Source organism: Taeniopygia guttata, chromosome 6 (genome assembly GCF_048771995.1).
Source record: "Taeniopygia guttata chromosome 6, bTaeGut7.mat, whole genome shotgun sequence".
Lineage (NCBI taxonomy): Eukaryota > Metazoa > Chordata > Aves > Passeriformes > Estrildidae > Taeniopygia > Taeniopygia guttata.
In genome coordinates this window covers 17,163,923-17,182,388 of record NC_133031.1, presented here as the reverse complement: position 1 = coordinate 17,182,388, position 18,466 = coordinate 17,163,923, and the positions used below count along the sequence as shown (strand labels likewise).

The 18,466-nt window shown below is 33.9% G+C and overlaps 1 protein-coding gene across 7 annotated transcripts in view; it reads right to left on the bottom strand.

Moving 5' to 3' along the window:
* The window catches only part of PPP3CB (protein phosphatase 3 catalytic subunit beta), a 47,174-nt gene that overhangs the window by 6,113 nt on the left and 22,595 nt on the right, over positions 1-18,466 (bottom strand). For 2 of the 7 annotated variants that reach the window (XR_003961203.4, XM_072931558.1), the window contains exons 9-13: positions 17,111-17,236; positions 15,066-15,143; positions 10,602-10,686; positions 9,661-9,758; positions 213-271 (exon numbers count right to left, since the gene is read on the bottom strand). Coding sequence is in view for 6 of the 7 variants with exons in the window: in XM_072931558.1 (XP_072787659.1) it covers positions 261-271; positions 9,661-9,758; positions 10,602-10,686; positions 15,066-15,143; positions 17,111-17,236 (398 nt within the window). In the remaining variant the exon portion in view is untranslated. Of the gene's footprint in view, positions 1-212; positions 272-814; positions 2,512-4,167; positions 4,198-4,818; positions 5,821-9,660; positions 9,759-10,601; positions 10,687-15,065; positions 15,144-17,110; positions 17,237-18,466 lie in introns of those variants that run through there. The other 5 variants (XM_030276877.4, XM_030276878.4, XM_030276879.4 and 2 more) reach the window with 5 other exon arrangements.

Genomic DNA, 18,466 nt, shown 5'->3' with positions numbered 1-18,466 from the left:
GACCTGAGTATCAAATCAGGACAAATACTTTCTTGTGAGGTTGTGACATTTTCCACTAGCACTTACAAGCAGAAAGGCACTATCTCCACGTTCATCATAAAATTTCAGCTGTACTTTGTAACAGGTTTTTGTTCTGCTCTAATATGACACCATATGCAGACTGTACAGCTTGCAGGGATAGGAGTGCTTCATAAAATAGCCAAAAAACTTACCATTTTTAGCTTGATCTTCTGGACTCAAACTCTGAGAAGAATTTCCAATTAGAATGCATCTGCAATAAAGTAAAATTTAATATTAAAACTCCCCTTACCAACAGTGTGTCTTAATTCTCATCTTATTCTAATCTTAATTCTCATCCTTTCCAGCAGCCTGTCCTTAGTTTAAAAAAGGCTTATTTATGTATCTGTACAGAGGGCCAAAACAAACTATTTTCTCCCTTTGCCCAAAAAGCAGCCCCAAAACACTTCACTAGTCAAATGTTTAGTTCAAACCAACATATGAAACACAGCTATGCCTAAAAATCTTTTCTAGAGTCCACTAACCCTGCTCTTACAAGCCTGTACATACAAAAAATGGATGTCTGGTTTACCACACACAAAATATTCCTGAGAGATAACTCAAAAGCAAAAAATAGCAGCAGGAATAAAATTTAAATTACACAGTGAGTGTTTACATTCACCTAGTTCTCTGCAAGCTAAATCTGACCTTTTATGATATTTTTTAATGGTTTAAATATGGAAGACTATTTCTAAACAATTTGCAAGGTCATATTAGACCTATGTATTGTATGGCAAATAAAACCAATACGCAGTAATAGGAGCCGCAGCCCATGCACAAAATTTATTGTGTGCTACTGTTTATAAAATACTTGAATAGTTCGAAACATGCATAAAATTTCCAACTTAGGGGTATGTACAGATTGTAGTTTATGGCAAAGGAAAAAAAAAAAAAAAAGAGATGAACTCTAGTGACATAAGTTTCAAGTTGTGTTCCAGGGGATGAGAAGGACATGTAGCAAATGTCAAAATATATAACAAAGTACACTGGCAATCAGTACAGTCCATTATTTTTGAACAAATTAGCACAGGGCTTCAATTTTTATTTTAACCAAGCAGTCCTGTAGATACCAAAATACATGCAGTCTCAAGTTTACACTTTCACTAATGCCTTAGCAGTTGAACATAGCAATTGCTCACACGCTGCTTTGCCTAAATAAAAAGTATGTCCAATACAGGTTCAGTTTCCTTTACAGATTTAAAAATAATAAAAAAGCTTGCAGCTATTCAGCCCAGTGATTGTTAGCTATTTATGCAACCGTAATACTCACAATGAACTAAAAGTACCTATAACATCTAGGTAACCTATAGATGTACATCATAGGTCTATATATTAAATATTTGCAAAATGAAAACATGCATACACAAAATACAATGCCAAGTTTTACAGACTTGATATGAATCAAAATTTACTTAAACAATGTACAAAGTTCAATTAAAAGTACCTTAAAATTGACACTTATATTTTTCATACTTTTAAAATTAGTATATATATATTTTTTAAATTCAAGGTGGGGAAAAGTCTTGAAAAAGCTGAGCAGAAAAGCTTCTAAATTAAATATTTTTTTTTAAATCTGTGTTCAAGTAATAAACATTCCTACATAGAAATCTTCTGATAAGCTGTAACTAAAAAATACAGTGAATACAATATAGAATTAGCAACACCTAAAGGAGTAAACCTGAGGTCAGCATTTTACACAATGGCCAACTGAAATGTTTTGGCATTTTTTCTGTTATTTAAAATACAGTTTTTGCAGCCTCAGATATTTTAAGACCATTCTAATCTATAATTTTAAAGACATATCATGAAACCAATGTCCATTAATAAATAGTTAGCTCTTAGGGTTGTATTTGAAAGTCTGACTTAAACAAACAAATGAACAAACAAACAAACAAACTACCTCTACTGAAAGAAAAATCCCATTTGTAAACTTAAAAGTGTTGACAACATAAGCGTAAGATGCTAGTCTAGGTGTGCTTTAGTGAGAACAGTCCGATCCTTTCCCCTGATCTCTTCCGAAGCTGCAGCAGCCAGTGATGGATGTTTGTGTGAAAGGGTGAGGCACAGGCTCCCAGGAGGTCACCGTGTAAGAGAGGGGCTGTTGTCTCAAAAGCATGATGGTCTCTCTTCAGTGGGATCAAGTCAGATGGTTTTCTACCTTGTGTTAAGTAGTCACTTCAAGTGATCCCCCTAGTTCATTTGTTGTCACATGAAAAAGCAGTAATCTAGGAATTCTCAGGCAGGACATGAGTGAGTAAACCAGAAACTGATGTGGTCACTGTGCATTGTTGTTGCCAGTTCCATTGTTTCCATTGGCATTTGCTGTGTTTACAGTATTAATACCATCTTGCTGAAGAGTATCTTTTCTTGGTGGCATTCTCTCATTGATCCTATCCAAACCTTTTGCTTCTTCAAAACTGCAGATTTTATGTTGCGGAGAGAATCCTCGTATTGCTTAACAAAATGCAAATTTGATATGTCAGTAATGGAAAAATAAGTTGAAAGCATATATTTTTTCTAACAAATGATGTTTAGAAAATATTAAAAATCAGCCAAAGAAACTTATGGCCTTGCTACTGTATTGCTAAAAGATTCTCTAACTTGCTTTCCTGAAATGTCCACAGCAATCATTATTTCAGTTTGTTACAAAAAGAACAAAGTATGGCAAATATTCTGCAAGCAGGAATCAAGGGGTTTAAGCCCACTTGATTGCTTCTGTGTGTCCCTGGTGGGGCCAGCTATCACTACTGTGCTTTTGCTGCTCAGCTTATTGGGCTAATCTTAACATCCCCCTTCTCTTCAGGGCAATGTCAGTAAGATCTAAGCAGCACAGCAAGTGCAGTGGAGGCAAAGCAGCAGAGGGTTACAAAAGTAGTGGCAGATTTACATCCTGCACACACACCAATGGCCTGATCCTGCAGTTTTCATGCAGGTACAAAACTGCAGGATGTGGTTCACACTGTGCTAATCATGTGGATGATGGAAATGGACACAACCACAATCACCAAATTAGCACTGCGGTTCAACAATGGTATCATTTAAATACAGATGTATTTAAAGTAAGTATAGAAAATAGATATTATTTTGTTACTGATTATTTTGATGAATGAGGTCTGTAGTTGAATTTACACCTGAAAATGGCTGACCACATAATAAGACTGAAGCCTTTGGGATGAAATAATTCTTTGGAGATTTAAGTACAGCTTTCCACTCACAACAACAGGACCTCTTGCAGGTGTGTGTGAGAACAGAATATGACACTTGTTTATATATTTGGAGATCTGACTTCCTTAATTAAAAAAACAAAGAACACAGTCATTAAATGGTGCTTTGCAACTAAATCTGAAAAACCCCAAAGGTAACTCTCTCAATGGCTATGCTGTTTGTCATTCACTTCATTGAATTTTGAGCAAGAAGAAACTAAAGTCTCTCTGAAAAGAAACAATCTGTAGTTGAATACTCTGAACCAAATAATTTGATGGCATTTTGCTCAATACCACTAATAGAGGATGTATGTACAACTTATTTAGCACAGAAGCAGTAATAATCCATTTAATTTAATATGTCTCATAAATACTAGAAATAATTTTGAACAGTAAATTATATGCAAAATCTATAGAAAAAAAGCTATATGTCTTGCACTACCAGATATCACAGAAAGTTAAAAAAAAATGTTCAAAGCCATTAAACATATTTTATGAGAAAAGGCATGCATGAACAACCCTCCTTCCACATATAATGTCCCCTCCCCGCAATCAAACAAAACCTTCAGTTGAATGCAGAAAAAAACCACTAAACACTTCCATTTTTAAGAACTTCAAGACAACATCACATATCACAACATGCTATTATACGAAAACCTACAGCATATTCTGTAAAAAAAAGAAAAAACAAAAGGAGACCAAAAAACCCCAAGAACTTCCCTAAAATATTAAAGATAATCATCATTCTAAAGCCAGAAATGAATGTTACATGTAAAATAGATGAATCAATGCAGTTGATTCATCTCTGCTTGTGCAAGTTGAAAATAAAACACGCCCACACAGAGTACTTTTGAATTCCCTCCCAGACACCACAGATCTCTGCCAAGGGCAAAGACTCTGATCATACCTTTTTCAGCCTCAATTGCCTCTACAGTGGCTGTACAGAAGTGAGCAGATGCATGCAAAATGAATGAGAAAGATGAAGAGTGTAATATCGCATAGCAGAAAAGGCAATGATCAATTTAATATAGTATGCTACGCCAGAGTAGATTACAATTAGTTAAAATGACAATTAAGTTTTTGGGGGACTGTTTTTAATTCTAAGCGAAACTTTTCCTGGATTTTAACTAACAGAGTTTATAAACTAAAAGTCTGTCTAAGTAACACTAATGAACAGAGGTTATTAACTATACATTTCTGTAACTTTTGGTTGTGATTTTTTTTTTTTTTTTTAAAGACAGCAACAGAAAACTTCAACTGATGTTAAAGTTGTGGTATGGTTTAAAATAATACTAAAAATATATTTGAGACTATTTCTGAAGACAAAAACACATTAGTGAGCTTCTCATTAAATTACCAGGAAGGACACTATAAAAATAACACTACCAGCATTCTAATAATAATAAAAAATTACCTTTCTCTTTATCTTTAACTCCCTGAAGTTTAATAAGTACTTAAATTTCTCACAACATTTTAAGCTAAAATGGGTATCTCTGAGAACTGAATTGTGAAATTTAAGCCAAAGAAGACAAATCAGAAAGTTAGTTAAATCTGCATATTTGCAAAGTCTTGTAAATTGTTTAGTTGACTCAACAACAAACAGAGTCTTAGTGGGTGAATTAATGTCAATACAAAGAACATCTAGCTCACTAACTTTTTCTAAGTAACTATGACAACTGCTTTGATTTCTTATGTGCAAATTATTTCCTCATAATTTTAGCTCTAGATTGCAAAGCTTTAACATAAGCTTTTACAACCTGAACTGCAGCTAAGTCAATAATGGTAACAACTTTTTACCTCCTCCACTATTTGCTATGCCTCTAATACCATAATTTCAGAATTATTGTCAAAAAGTAGCTTACATAGTGGTAAATCTACTTGTGTAGTGCTTCATACATACTGTTAACAACAAAAATCATGGCAGATTATTCAAGCAAGTGCTGGGGAAAATAGCTCTATAAGAAAATAGGGCATTAGATGAGAATAGAATTCTTGAAAGAGATTTAAGTTTATTACTTCTCATTTCCTATCCAACAAAACCAATCACCTACACTGTGCCTACACTATGTTATATATGAATTGCCTGCACTACATTTTAAGCTCACTGTTGCATAAGATTCTAATTTTTACTGAGAAAGTCTGAAAAAATTGGATACTTGCATTATGTAAGTATCCAATAAATACTATTTTATTTCATAAAATAATATTAAATACTTAAGGAAAATGCAGCATTTTGAATTTCATATACTGCAATTTCCATGGAACAAAAAAATGAAAAAATGTTAAAACAGTTGTGCACTTAAATCTACAGAGACAAGGGCAATTCCAGAATTAAATCAAAAAGCCGCTTGAATGGATGCTAATTTATGTTTACCTTAAGGGAAAGAAACTTGCTCTATTTCTAAAAAAAAAAACCTACTTTAAGAATTGTTTTAGAAAGTCACCAAATACATACTTGCAAACTATAATCAATTTGCCATACAAATATAAAACTATGTAAAAAAACCACCTCTTTTCACCATTGTCTGTTACCTGTGGAGTCTTTGTTTTCAATCTTTTCCTGAAAAGATCACGAATACTGATTTATGTCTGCAAATTATGTAGCTTGGTCATAAATATAAATTTCAAAATTTACTCCTAGTTCACGCTATTTATACTACTACTATTCCAAAAAGACCTTGGAATATTTATCACAGTTAGGAAAAAGATAATTTTCAACTTGACATAAAAGAACAAACTGACTGGAAAATACAAGCATTTAAAAAACCTGTAGAGATTCAATTTGGAAAATAATTTTGTTGGATTCTCCTGTGCAGGTTTATCTAAATTAAAATTTTATTCTTTGTAGACTTTGATAAACCTCAAATTAATACTGGATCGTATTAACGGTAATTCTGAAGTCTTTGCCCTGAAAATTTTCAATTGAAAGCTGATTTTAAGCAACAGTTACCTAACGGATTTTTTTTTACCTTGTTTTACCTAACGGATGGATGTGATAGAAAATCCTTACCAATTTGCAACATAAACACAGAAAACTATCTTAACTGCCTTCTGACTAATAGCAGGGGCAGTAGTTCAACTGCTAGCCATGGAAGTACTAACAATTGTTAAATTTCTGTTTAGTATGTTGCTGAATAAAGCCCTACATGTTTTGCCAGTTTTTAGCAATGTTAGCTCAGTTTGGAAGCTAATTTTATTGAATTCAATTCACAAAATTAGTCACTAGGAAATGTTATTTTAAATGTTATCTTTTAAATGTTTAAATGTTATCTTTATTATTTCAGCTACTATAATGTAAGCAACAAAAAATAATAAAAAATAAATTAACATTAAAAAAAATTAGATATATACAAAGGCCATGATTTCCCAAAGTCTGTTTTTATCCTAACACATTAAAGCTATCAAAAAGTAAGCTATAATTCATTAAAAAAAAAATATCCATATATTAATGAAAAAAGAAATCATACATTGATGTCTCCCATAGGATGTAGGCTTGCATTTTCTTCCAGAATTATGATTTTGAACTGAGGTGTCTTTGTTGAAGCCCTTCACTGCAGTCTGCATTTGCCATCCCCTGGGCTGCTCTATGCTGCAGTGAGGATCTGTCCCGGTGCTGCCCAGCAGGATGGCAAAGCCACCGGGCAAAGCCACCGGGCAAAGCCACCGGGCACTGCTGCCCCGAGCAGGAGGAGGAGAAGGGCCAGCAGCTCCCAAACACTGGCAAAGCCGACAAGCAGCTGGACTCAACAAAGTCCTGACAGAACAGTGGCATTTGCTAAGACCCACTAAGGAAAATCTTACCGACATTAAGAACTATAATAGGTGTATATATGCAAAAATTGCATATGTGTGTATATCTATTTGCCCTGACTAAAAAAATTTCAGCCCCGCTCTCTAGAGAAATGTAAATATACACTCAAATTTCTTAGAACTTTCAAAGATGCTTATCAATTTAACAGCAACCAATGTGCCATTGAAAAATGAGCACTTGTAAGCCTGAAACCAGGAATACCTAGGGCATACTGGTCAATTCTGTATATTTTTAAGCCAACAAAAGAACAGAATAAAAAATTACTTCAATTAATATTATGTTCTTTTATTTTTGCAAGCCTAGACTAGTTTAAATTATTGATAGTATACTGATCAACAAAGTACAAAATACTTTAAATTAAGTATTTGTAGCAAGAAATATATACTATACTATCAGTGACCATATTTTTGTCAAAAATATAAATTCTCTGATACTACAGTGGTTTAGAAATGGTCAGTTAATGAAGTTTTATTTCATTTTTTGTTTACTGCTACCTTTGCAATTAAGCATTAATCCTAATTGGAAAACTAGTCTTTTAAGACTGAAAAAGTAACATGCTTTTCAGTAAAAAGAAGTTACTTCAGTTCAAGAACTAAGTTTGCATTATTTATTTTGAGCAAACAACATGACTAAAACAAATGATAATGTTAATGTAGCGCATTACATTATTAATGTATTAATGTAGCGCATTATTAATGTAGCACATCAGGGAATATTGGCCATCAAAAGTTCTAGTCAAGAGAAAACCCACACCCACAAAAATCCAGAATGGATTTTGCATACTTTCCAAATGTCCCACATTTTCAGTAATGGTAGAAAGTCAGATGCTTTATGTAAAACAAATTTTCTAGTCAGTTTGATCCTCTCTGGTATTTGCAATGCAACATGGATAAAAATTTGTTAAATGAGTGAGAGGAATGCAGATTCTCATTTTTAAGTATAATAAAATTTCTTATTAAACAATGAAAATTAAAGCTAGAACATATGCTTTTGGAATAGTCAAATGGATTAGGAAACATACATAATTTCTTGTTATAGACATTCACAAAACAATCACATACATATACTGGACATATAAACTTACTTGTAGACATTATATGCCCACTGAAAAATTATTTAAAATGTGACATTTGTGTTTCAAAGCTATTAAAAATCAGCTCTGATAATTTAGTAGAAAATGTAGTGAAAGGCTTTCAAAAAAACTACATAGAAAATATAAGGAATTCAAATAAACAGTCTGAATAATGAAATGAGAAAAGCAGCCACTCTTGGAAAATAGATTGTGTAAAAGGCAGTATTCACTTATCACAATCTTTCAATAGTTATAAAATTCAGTGTTCCCATACTGAAGTTTTATACTTCTTAGTAAAGGCTGAAGGTGGCCAATAAATAGTCTTTGAATATGTTAAGAGTGCTGCTGATATGAAGTCCAGTTTCAGACTGGTGTTTCTTAGTAATTCACTACTGTGAACAGAAAACATGGACTTCATTTTTTTAATACACTTGGTACAAGCTCATAGCATCCTCCCTAATCCTAGTTAATAATTATGGGCCTTGTGAAAAATATGATCCAATGATTCAACAAACTAAAAAAAGAATAAAAACCTTTTATAAAATATTCAATGAGCCAGATTACAGGTATATTTTGTATAGAGTTCTTTTATTTTCATGCAAAAAAAAATATATGCACACTTAATAACACCCTTTTATTTTGATTTATTTACAAGTTTTAAATTCAACCCCTTTATTCTCAACTGATTTTATAACAAATGATTGAATATTTTTCAAGTACATTGTTGTTGAAAAAGCACAGACAGTGTGCAGCAGCAAATGCAGCAAACCTCAAAAACAAGGTGCTACAACATTGCTTCTACATCAAGAGACAGACAAGTGTCTGGGATAGTGGTTTAATTTTAACACTTATACAGACATACATCTATACCTAGAGAGAGACAGACAGATCTAAGAAAGCAGCTACATCTGCAGAGGAAGGAAACAGCATGTTACAAGGACAATTCAGGGAGGTCAATTATACATAGAACATTTGACAAACAACATAGAGAACAAACTTTGGCATTAATTACCAGGGTACAAAACATAGCACATCCCAATCTGTCAATGGAGTGTAATATGGAACTATGCAGTCTGTAGCTGTTTGTTAATATTAATATCAACAAGTATTTGTCATTGTCAATGAAAATACTAACAAAGCTATAATAAAACTATTTTAATGGAGAACACACAAGTAATGATGCAAAATTACGCAGCCATTTTTGTATCTGTAATGATTAAATGCTTCAATACGAGATCTATAAAGACACCCCACCTGAAAAATTGTAACCTAAGGAAGCTCAGAGTCTGAAAACCATAGCTTGATACTGCTGAACTAGGTGGCTTTTAGTTTTATACCCTGGTTAAGTATCCATTTCACATTGCCTGAATAACACATAACACTATGCTTGTATCAGCCGCTAAGACAAGAACTGAAAAGCATAAGAAATTCCCTGCATGCATTATGTGTGGTGTTAGCAAAAGAGTGAGATGTGCCCCAGTCCATCTGAGGCACAGCAAGTTGCATAACATCATTACCACTTTGCAGGGTCTGACGTCCTCCAGCCAACACTCCACTAGGTAACATTCCAGTGGGAGTCAAACCCTTGAGTGTCAGCACACTTTCACTCTCCTCCCTGTGTGAGAAAAACAGTAACAAAACCCTAAATATCTCCACATGAGAACTTGCATTGAAGTAAAATAATGGATGGGGAAAGGGAGAGCCTGGTTTTGTTGTGTTTTAGGCATGTCAGGACTGAATGTAAATTCAAATTCCAACAATTTAAAAGGTGAAAAGAACTGTATTCTATACCAGTGTTCCCGCCACCTAGGAGTTATAAATGCTGGCTACTTCTGAACCAAATTCTGAGCAGTTATTCACATACAGGTTCATGAGCTTTGAAATGAGCACTGAATGCTTCATGAGGTACAGAATATATCTCACTACCATAAAACAATCCCCAATTCTGTTTTAAATGTCTCTACCTCGGGAAATAAGACCTTTAAAAATTTACCCCTATTTGAGCAATTATGTTCTGTGGAAAAACAGATATTTTAAAAAAAGATGGAGTATTTTTTAAATAGGTGAAAATAATCAAACCAAAACTGGAAACAAAACCACTCTACTCCTCAACCTCCTGATATGTCAGAAATTTTCAGTCAGTTCTGACCTCCTTCATTATACCCATGAATTCAGTCTTTCTATCTGGTATTGCCTTTCCAAGACTCTTAGTTAACAGCTGGACAAATAATATGTACACTACAGATCATGTTCTCTACTTTCTTGAAACATGTCTCAAAAATAACTCAAAAATATTCTTCAACAAAAAATTCCATCAACTGTGTGCTCCAATATGCCAAACAAGATTCTGATGCACAGTGATCTCCCTGAAAAATCTTTGGCATTCATTACCCTGAAACAGAGATGTTTACCTTCCATATGTAATAGGGGTTAAAGAATGCAGAAATCATGTAAGTACCTGAGAACAGAGAAGACTCTTGCCATCTTGCCAATTGCACGAATTTTGTTTCTGATTATTTCCTTCCGTGCAGCAGCTGTACCTACTTTCAATAGAAGAATAAAGAGTCTCAAGTTCATGATTATTTAGAAGGTCATCATTTTAAAGTGCATCAAATTCAACACAACTGTTTAAGTTCAGTATACTTCATAGGAGGTCAGCACCCAAACACTTAAGGGCACAATGTTATCAAATTATAGCTTCAGAATGCCAACAAAACCACCATCACCTGTGTCCGCAAAATACACACAAAAAAAGTTTAGATTGTTCACAGTGATTTTCTAAACCTAGTAAGTATCTGAACTACCACCACTACAGTGTAGTAACTATATTAACTTCTTTGCCTAAAGTTTACACTTTAAATTCTTAGTACTGATACGTACTAAGAACGTGTATGTGTGTATATCAACATGTAAGCAAGTAGCCCGATATAGAAACCAAAGATACTAAAGCCACAAAAAATAAGGATTTTCTAATTGTTACACAGCTGTTCAAGAGAAAACAGTGGTTTCCTTGTTTTTATGTCAGCTATCCAAAACACAACTCCATGAAAACCTCTCATAAAATAAACAAGCAAAAAATTGCAGTGGTACCTTTCTTACCACTTAAGTCTGTGTTCCAAGTCATCTTAGGTTTGCATCATTTGCAGAAATTAGAAATACCAAAGATCTGGAGTAAATACTGCACATACCACAGGGCAGAGTGATACCTCTTGTGACAGACAAAACTGAAGACAAAACTTTGAAAGGAGGCTTGTGATTAGGAAGGAAAGCCACCATTGCCTGCCCTGACATGAAAACAAAACACCTTTCTCCAACACCTTTCTCTTTTCTCTGGTTTGTTTCAATGTATAGAAGTCATCCTTCCCCTCATCTTACTTTCCCTTTGCCAACTCTTCAATTTTATTAAAACAGTAGAGGCAGATGAGGAGATATTAAAACCAAAGTCCTTATTTCTCCCCAGCCATTAGAGAAGGAGAGCATTATTCACCTCAAGGTAATAGTAACTCAGTCATACTGTGAATTGAACCACAGAGGACCAAGAGTGAACAAGCTCAGACAGGTCTGTTGGGTATTCCAGAGCTCCATGTACAGTGTTGTTCAGTTTTGGGAGAAAGGTACACAATAAGAAGTTGCCAACTAAATTGCAAGAATGTAGAAGAGAGGACCACAGAAGTGGGCAGAGGAGGAGCCACATGTCCAAAATTCGCTGACTTGCATTCAAAAAGGGAGCTGTGGAAGAAACTGTTTTCCATCCCTGCTCACTAGCATGGGCTTCCCTGTGAGGATACAGACACTCAGGCACAGCAGTCACACTTCTCAGACCACAGCTGCAAGGACACAGCCCTTCTGTGGCACAAGAGTGGGTAGACTTTCCACCCTGAACACCAAACCAAATAAAATACAAAAGATAAAGCATGTAAGGGCAAACAACAACAAAACCACACAAGACAGAAAAGGTGTAATGACAAATTAAAAACGGGGACAGGAGACAACCTTTGTAAGAACACAATGACAGAATCTCGGGGTATGACAAATACCTGCCAGTCCACATAAACAAAGCAAAAAAGCCAGGAACTGCTGAGTAAAGTTTTTTTTTAGACAAACTTACAGTTTTAACAGACATCAAATTAAAAAAGTGAGAAAACAGCCCAGGAAAAACTTGGAACAGGATAGTATGAAACATTCATATTTTACTGAAAATAATTTCCTTGAAATCTTAACTTTTAATTTTGAAAGTTCTGGAAATTTCTGCTTTCTCTCTTTGAACACTACTGAATAGCCACTTGAGAATCTGGAATGAGAAGGAGACTCTTTTAGAGTTTGAAAAGCTCAGGGCTAAGGGGGACATCAAATATTTCTCTTTAAGTTCCTCAATTTTCCTTCTACCTACACCAATTTGCAGGCTTCACTGATACCAAGCTGTAATGTGCCAACTGGAAAGACTTCAGGCAGTGCTAGTCCCTGTGCTTTAAAGTGAGAAAGGTTGCTTTGGGGTGTTTGGTTTGTTTGAGGGGGTTTTGTTTGTTTGTTGGGATTTTTCTTTTTTGTTTTTTTTTGGTTTTTTTTGTTTTTTTTTTTCTTTTTAAGATGATTTCTCATTGCCCTGGCCCTCCAGAAGCAACACAGCCAAGGCAAAAAGCCAATGGCATTACTCCAGGCTGCAGCACTGCACTAATGTGGCCATTGAATTCTGGTTGGATAATGACATCTGCTTGTAGAAGAATGTCTTTATTACATCCTAAATTATAGGAGCTACAACAAAGAACTTCCCCATTTCCCATTCCCAGTGCCTGGATAAGAAACAAATTCTGATATTCTGACATGCTATGTCCCAGATACAACTTTTGGAAAAACATCTAAAATCTAACGCATTCCAAAGTATTAGAAATATTCTCTGGAACCAACAAATTTATACAGAGAGAAAAAATATTATTAGGCAAGTAGTAGCCAGAAGAATATCTCTGTACAAAACTATCTATCCTGTGATTTCTGAAAAACAAGCGACAGACCATGAATTTAAGTTAGTAACTAGGCTTCTTTTGACATTTTGCATCCAGCCATCTTCAAAATTCACAGAGAATCAAAAAGTACATTTTTTGACATCTCAGTTAAGAAGATGAAATATACTACACAAACCATATTTTGGAACATTTTATAAACACATTCCATGCACAACCTTAAAAAAATGGCTCATGAGGAAAGTACTAAAGAGCAAGACAAACAAATGAAAGCTCCCTACACATGCAGGACCAAAGATGAAATTTTAGAAGTAGATAAAAGAATGAAATTCTAAAAAAAAAAAAAAAAAGGAATGAAAAAAGGAGGAAAAAATTCATGCACAGAAAGACAGATGTCTTGAAGTATGACTTCTCATAACAAAATACACAAGTCTTTATAAAATTCCCATTAAAATGGTTAATAATCATAAAATACTACATAATAACTCTCAATAGAAAGGTATTTTCTCATTAATACTTTATACTGTCAGGTTTTGTGAAGTCGTATTTCAAAACATTCCTACTCTGTCTGGTCTGTACCTTTTTTATTGCCATATATGAGTCGCTCTTCAGATGGAGAGTCCAGAAAAAAAGGAAGTGAACGATGGAGAAAAAGGTGAGTGAGACAACAAAAAAAAAGATATATAACTTGGTAGTGATAATAAAGAAGGAATGGAGAAGAAATATGAAAAAAATAAAACAGAAAATTGCAACAATTGAAAATCAAACAAGAAGTGGAATTGTTGAGAATATTTAAAATTTGACGAATAACAAGTGAATGCTTGAAAGTCAACAGTTAAAAAAAAAAATCCGACCACATAGGAAGATAAAGCATAGACAGTACCTAGGTGGCATAAGAGATGCATCAAGCAAAGAAATAGTTAAAGGAGACAGAATAATAAAAGAACTAAAATTAAGAAACTACAGACAGGGCATATACAATCAACTGACAACTGCAACTACTCTGGCAAACATAAATCCTAATGCCTCAGAATACCACTACACCCTGCTTGGTGCAAACTGCTTTATGCTAAATTCAGTAGATTTACTTGCATAAAAAACAGGAATTGACTGTTGGCAGGATCACTTTTGAAACTTCTTCCACATTTTCACATTTTTGGCAATCATCTAAATAGCAGCAAAGTTGAAGTGGCTCAGAACCAATGCACTCCAATAGAAAACACAGAGCTGCTTAGCACAACACTATTCTTCTAGCAAATTTGAACACAGTAATGCTAAGAAAGGGGTTGTGTCTCTAATGTCTTTATAAATTATATTTTCATGTTCCTCAAAGGCTGCTGAATGTTTTCTTCCTCCTCCCCCATCAACAACAAATCACTATATCAGTTCTGTTATTGGATGAAATTAAGCAAGTCTGAAAAATGTTTAGATGTGACATTAAGCACTTCTGTAAAAAGCCCAACAAAACTAAGTGTGATATGCTAGGTCTTCATGTTAATGTTGCTTCCTAATCATCATGCTACAAACCTCTCTAACAATCTACTGTATCACAGTTTAAGAGACAAAAAGATGTGGTAATTCATTACATGTTCTCCTACATCAACTGTTATTGAAGGGCAATAATTAAGAAACTCAGTGTATTATAATACATTTATTCTAAATAGTAGTAAAGTAAGTTAGTATTTTTTAAATTATAAGTGCCCAGGCATTTGGAGAATTTACCACCAAAAGTTTGTTTTAAATAAAAATCACATATAAGGATTTGCACAGGTTACTATTACTGCTTCTTGCTCACAGGTACAAATGCAATTCCCTTCTCTGCCCCACCAAAAGCATTGTTTTCTACAGAAAAATTTTAAGGCAATTTTGTTCAAATGCCAGGCAATATTACACCAGTCTAAGTTAAATATTGTGTACAAGTTATTACCATTAGGAAGATTTACGAATCTTAAAGTAAACCCTACCGTCAAATTGATCTTCTCCCTCTGTCATCAGCTCATCATCAGAGCAAATGCTCAAAACATTCACCAACATTTCTGTTACTGTATAGGAAAAAATAAATCTTAATTCTTTCTGTGTAGAATTTAAAATATTTCCATGTACACAAGATACAGCTAGTCACCAGCAACTCTAGTGAATGAACTTCTCACACCACAGCCATCACTCAGTAACCTCATTTCAAAATAATTCTTGATGTGAGCTATAACAGAATTTAAAAAGCTCAGAAAAATAAGCAGCTATAAATTATACTAAACACTAAACAATCAAACAACATGAACATTCCTCTTACAAGGAGTTCTTTTATATAAGAAGACTTTTCCTGTAAATTAGTAGTTTTACATTAAAAGTCAAGTATTTGAACAAGTTTTTATGCAAACTTCACCTAAATATGAAAGATTTTGATTGCTCAAATTCAGGCTTGAATTGAAAAAATTATTCTATTCCTGACAACTGCAGGCATGTAGCAGAAGTACTCAAGCAGAAAGATACTAGAACAGAAAAATGTTATATATAAATATATATAACATATTTATATAAATATCTGTTTGTCTTTTCAAACTCCCCTTGAATATATCAACACAGTGGATATAGGCTTTTTGAGATGAGTTTGTGTATTTTTCTTCTCCAGGCATATTCTTATTCTGCCACTCAATCTTTCTGATGTATATCAGACTCCTTCTTAAAATATTCAAACCTTCCTCTACATGGAGTATTCAGAAAACCTATCCAAAAGGCAGTTGGTTAAAAACCCTGTACATTGCTGCCTGCATTTATTAATTATTAATTCATACAACCCCAGTGTTATCTTCTATGGTTGTATTCTTCATTCTTGGGAAAGAGTTACTCTCTACTGTAAAAAAGCCCCAAATTATTATGATTTTGATCTGATCAACACAGACCAGACAATACTGACATTAAATCCTTCATCAAAAGTGGAAACATGCATTTGTCAAAAGGCAAGGCTACCTACAAGGGCCATGACTCCAGCAGTCTGAAGCACTGAGCAGGACAATGAAACACTCAAACACTGTTAAATAATGTCATTACCAGCAACACAAAAAAAGCAAAATACACAGTATCAACCCTTTGCTGTTGAAAACATTGTCTACTGCACAATCAGGCAAAAGAGATATAAACCAAATTTTCTTTCAAATGTCAGGTCCCTTCATTTAAACATAAAATAAATTATTGAGTGAGCTAATCACAGTAAGAAGTGTCCAAACTATTTGCATTTAACTGCTCACTGAAAACAACATTGGCAAATCTAGACTTCTAGGTTTTTATGTCCTTAAATACATAACTGCAGAAACCTAGCATTTATTTAAATTTATTTTATTTGAATTAAATTTAAACTAAATTAAAAAGAAAATTTCAAAGAAACCTAAAGAGCTCTCCAGATCTCTTTTTATGAAAAGAGCAGTTTCTGTCATAGAAGGATTTCAAACAGACCCAAATAGCCTCTAACCTCGTTGCTTGTCAACTGAGGACTACTTGGGGCCCCAGTGTCCTAGATTCAGAGTTATCATCTCTAGAGAGAAAAGGAAAAAAAAAAAAAAGGAGGATCTGTGCTAAATTATCTTTTTTACAAGAAGAAGTATAACTGAAAAACTTATCTTTAGTGAAGGTCAATCTGTTATATCCATATAGGAAAGTTAACGAAATTTTACATTAACATCTCAATATAAATTTATGCCTACAATTACACAGGATTTAATAATGCATATAACTTAGCATTCTGTAGAGTAAGAACAATGTAAATATTAACTTCAAATGCAGTTCAAAGATACTACTTAACAATGGAGATGTACACCCATAATGGAAATTATAATTTCTGTTAACATCTTAGCTATATTAGATGCAGTTCTAACTACCTTGACTTAAACTTAAGAAAACAACACAAAAAAAATGCAATTCATCTGTCATTAGCAAATATATTTCAAAAAGCAAAAATCCTCCCAACATTAATCTGGGAGAAATAGATATTAGTTGATGCATAACATCTACTAACCTTTTTCTCCAACAAAAGGCAAAGACCATGTAAAAACATCCATAAAATTTGGTAGCCAGTAAGGATGAGGAGAACAATTGAACTGACGAATATTCATCACATTGTTTTCATATTTTAATACAGCAGCTAAAATGAAATTCAGACATTTTGAAAAGAATGTTTAAAACTTTTGAGTACTACAAATGTAAAGTCACAGGCTTGGCTAAGGTCTATTTATACTTTAGACTAAATAATCCCAAAGGTATTCCATTCTCTTTCTTTCACAGTATTTACAGACAGGTAACTAATGGAGCTCTTTGGATTTTTACTGTGCATGTTTCATTTTAAGGTACTGTTAAATGTCAATACAGGTCTGTACTATCCTATTTTAGGTCTACAGTCAACAAAGATTTTTAAAAGTCCTGAAAAGGTATCATCTCTGTAACTTAAACAAAGCAAACTCAGAACAGCAGTATATTCAGTATATGCAAATTCAGATTTTATTCTTCCTATGTGTCTTCTCATGCTGTAAGCCTGGAGTAAAACCATAGACATCTTGAAAATGAGGGAAAAGAGGAAGCATGAAGAAAAAAGACAAAAAACCAGAAACATTCTAAAGCTAAACAAGCAGTTGACCACATTTTTCTATACTTACACTTTCATCAGACTGGAAATAGCTCATGTGAAAAAGGGTTCTATGAACACAGTATCCATAGAGATAGCGAAAAAACTTAAAAAGCCAGTTGAAGATATTTTTACTTCCCCTTTACTCTGCAATCAGTGAAAGTAACAACAGTTCATCTTTTCCTGTGTACAGTTATGCACCCTACAGAAGTGGTAAGGGCTGGGGGTGGTTCTCTATAGGTGGGTGGAAGAAAATGCAATGTATTTAATAGAAAAAAGGTGTTGGTTTCAAAGGAACATGATTGAACATTTGGAGATCATTCATTCATCACATACTTGAAATGCCTTAGTTTAATATCATACTTGGATTTCAGCAGGCTTTATTTTTAAATTCTGTTGTTGAACTTTATTCTCATCAATGAGTAATACTAATTCACAGCTAAGCTCTTCTCTGCTATTCTGACTCGTAAATCTTTCTCCACACTATTAAACATGCTTCTCCTGTTCAACTCTATTTTAGCAAAGGATGAACAAAAATGGATTCCTTGTTCTATACTTCCATCTTAATATTTCCAATGGTGATCAGTATTCTGATCGCTACTTGCTCTTCCTTGATTTCCCATATGTGGCCATTATGGGAATTATAATCACAATTAAGATGCTCAGATGCCACAATCCACAATGCAAACCACCTTCCTTGCCCACTAACGACAATCAGAGGAGTGAAAACTCATAGCACAGGGAAACCTTGCC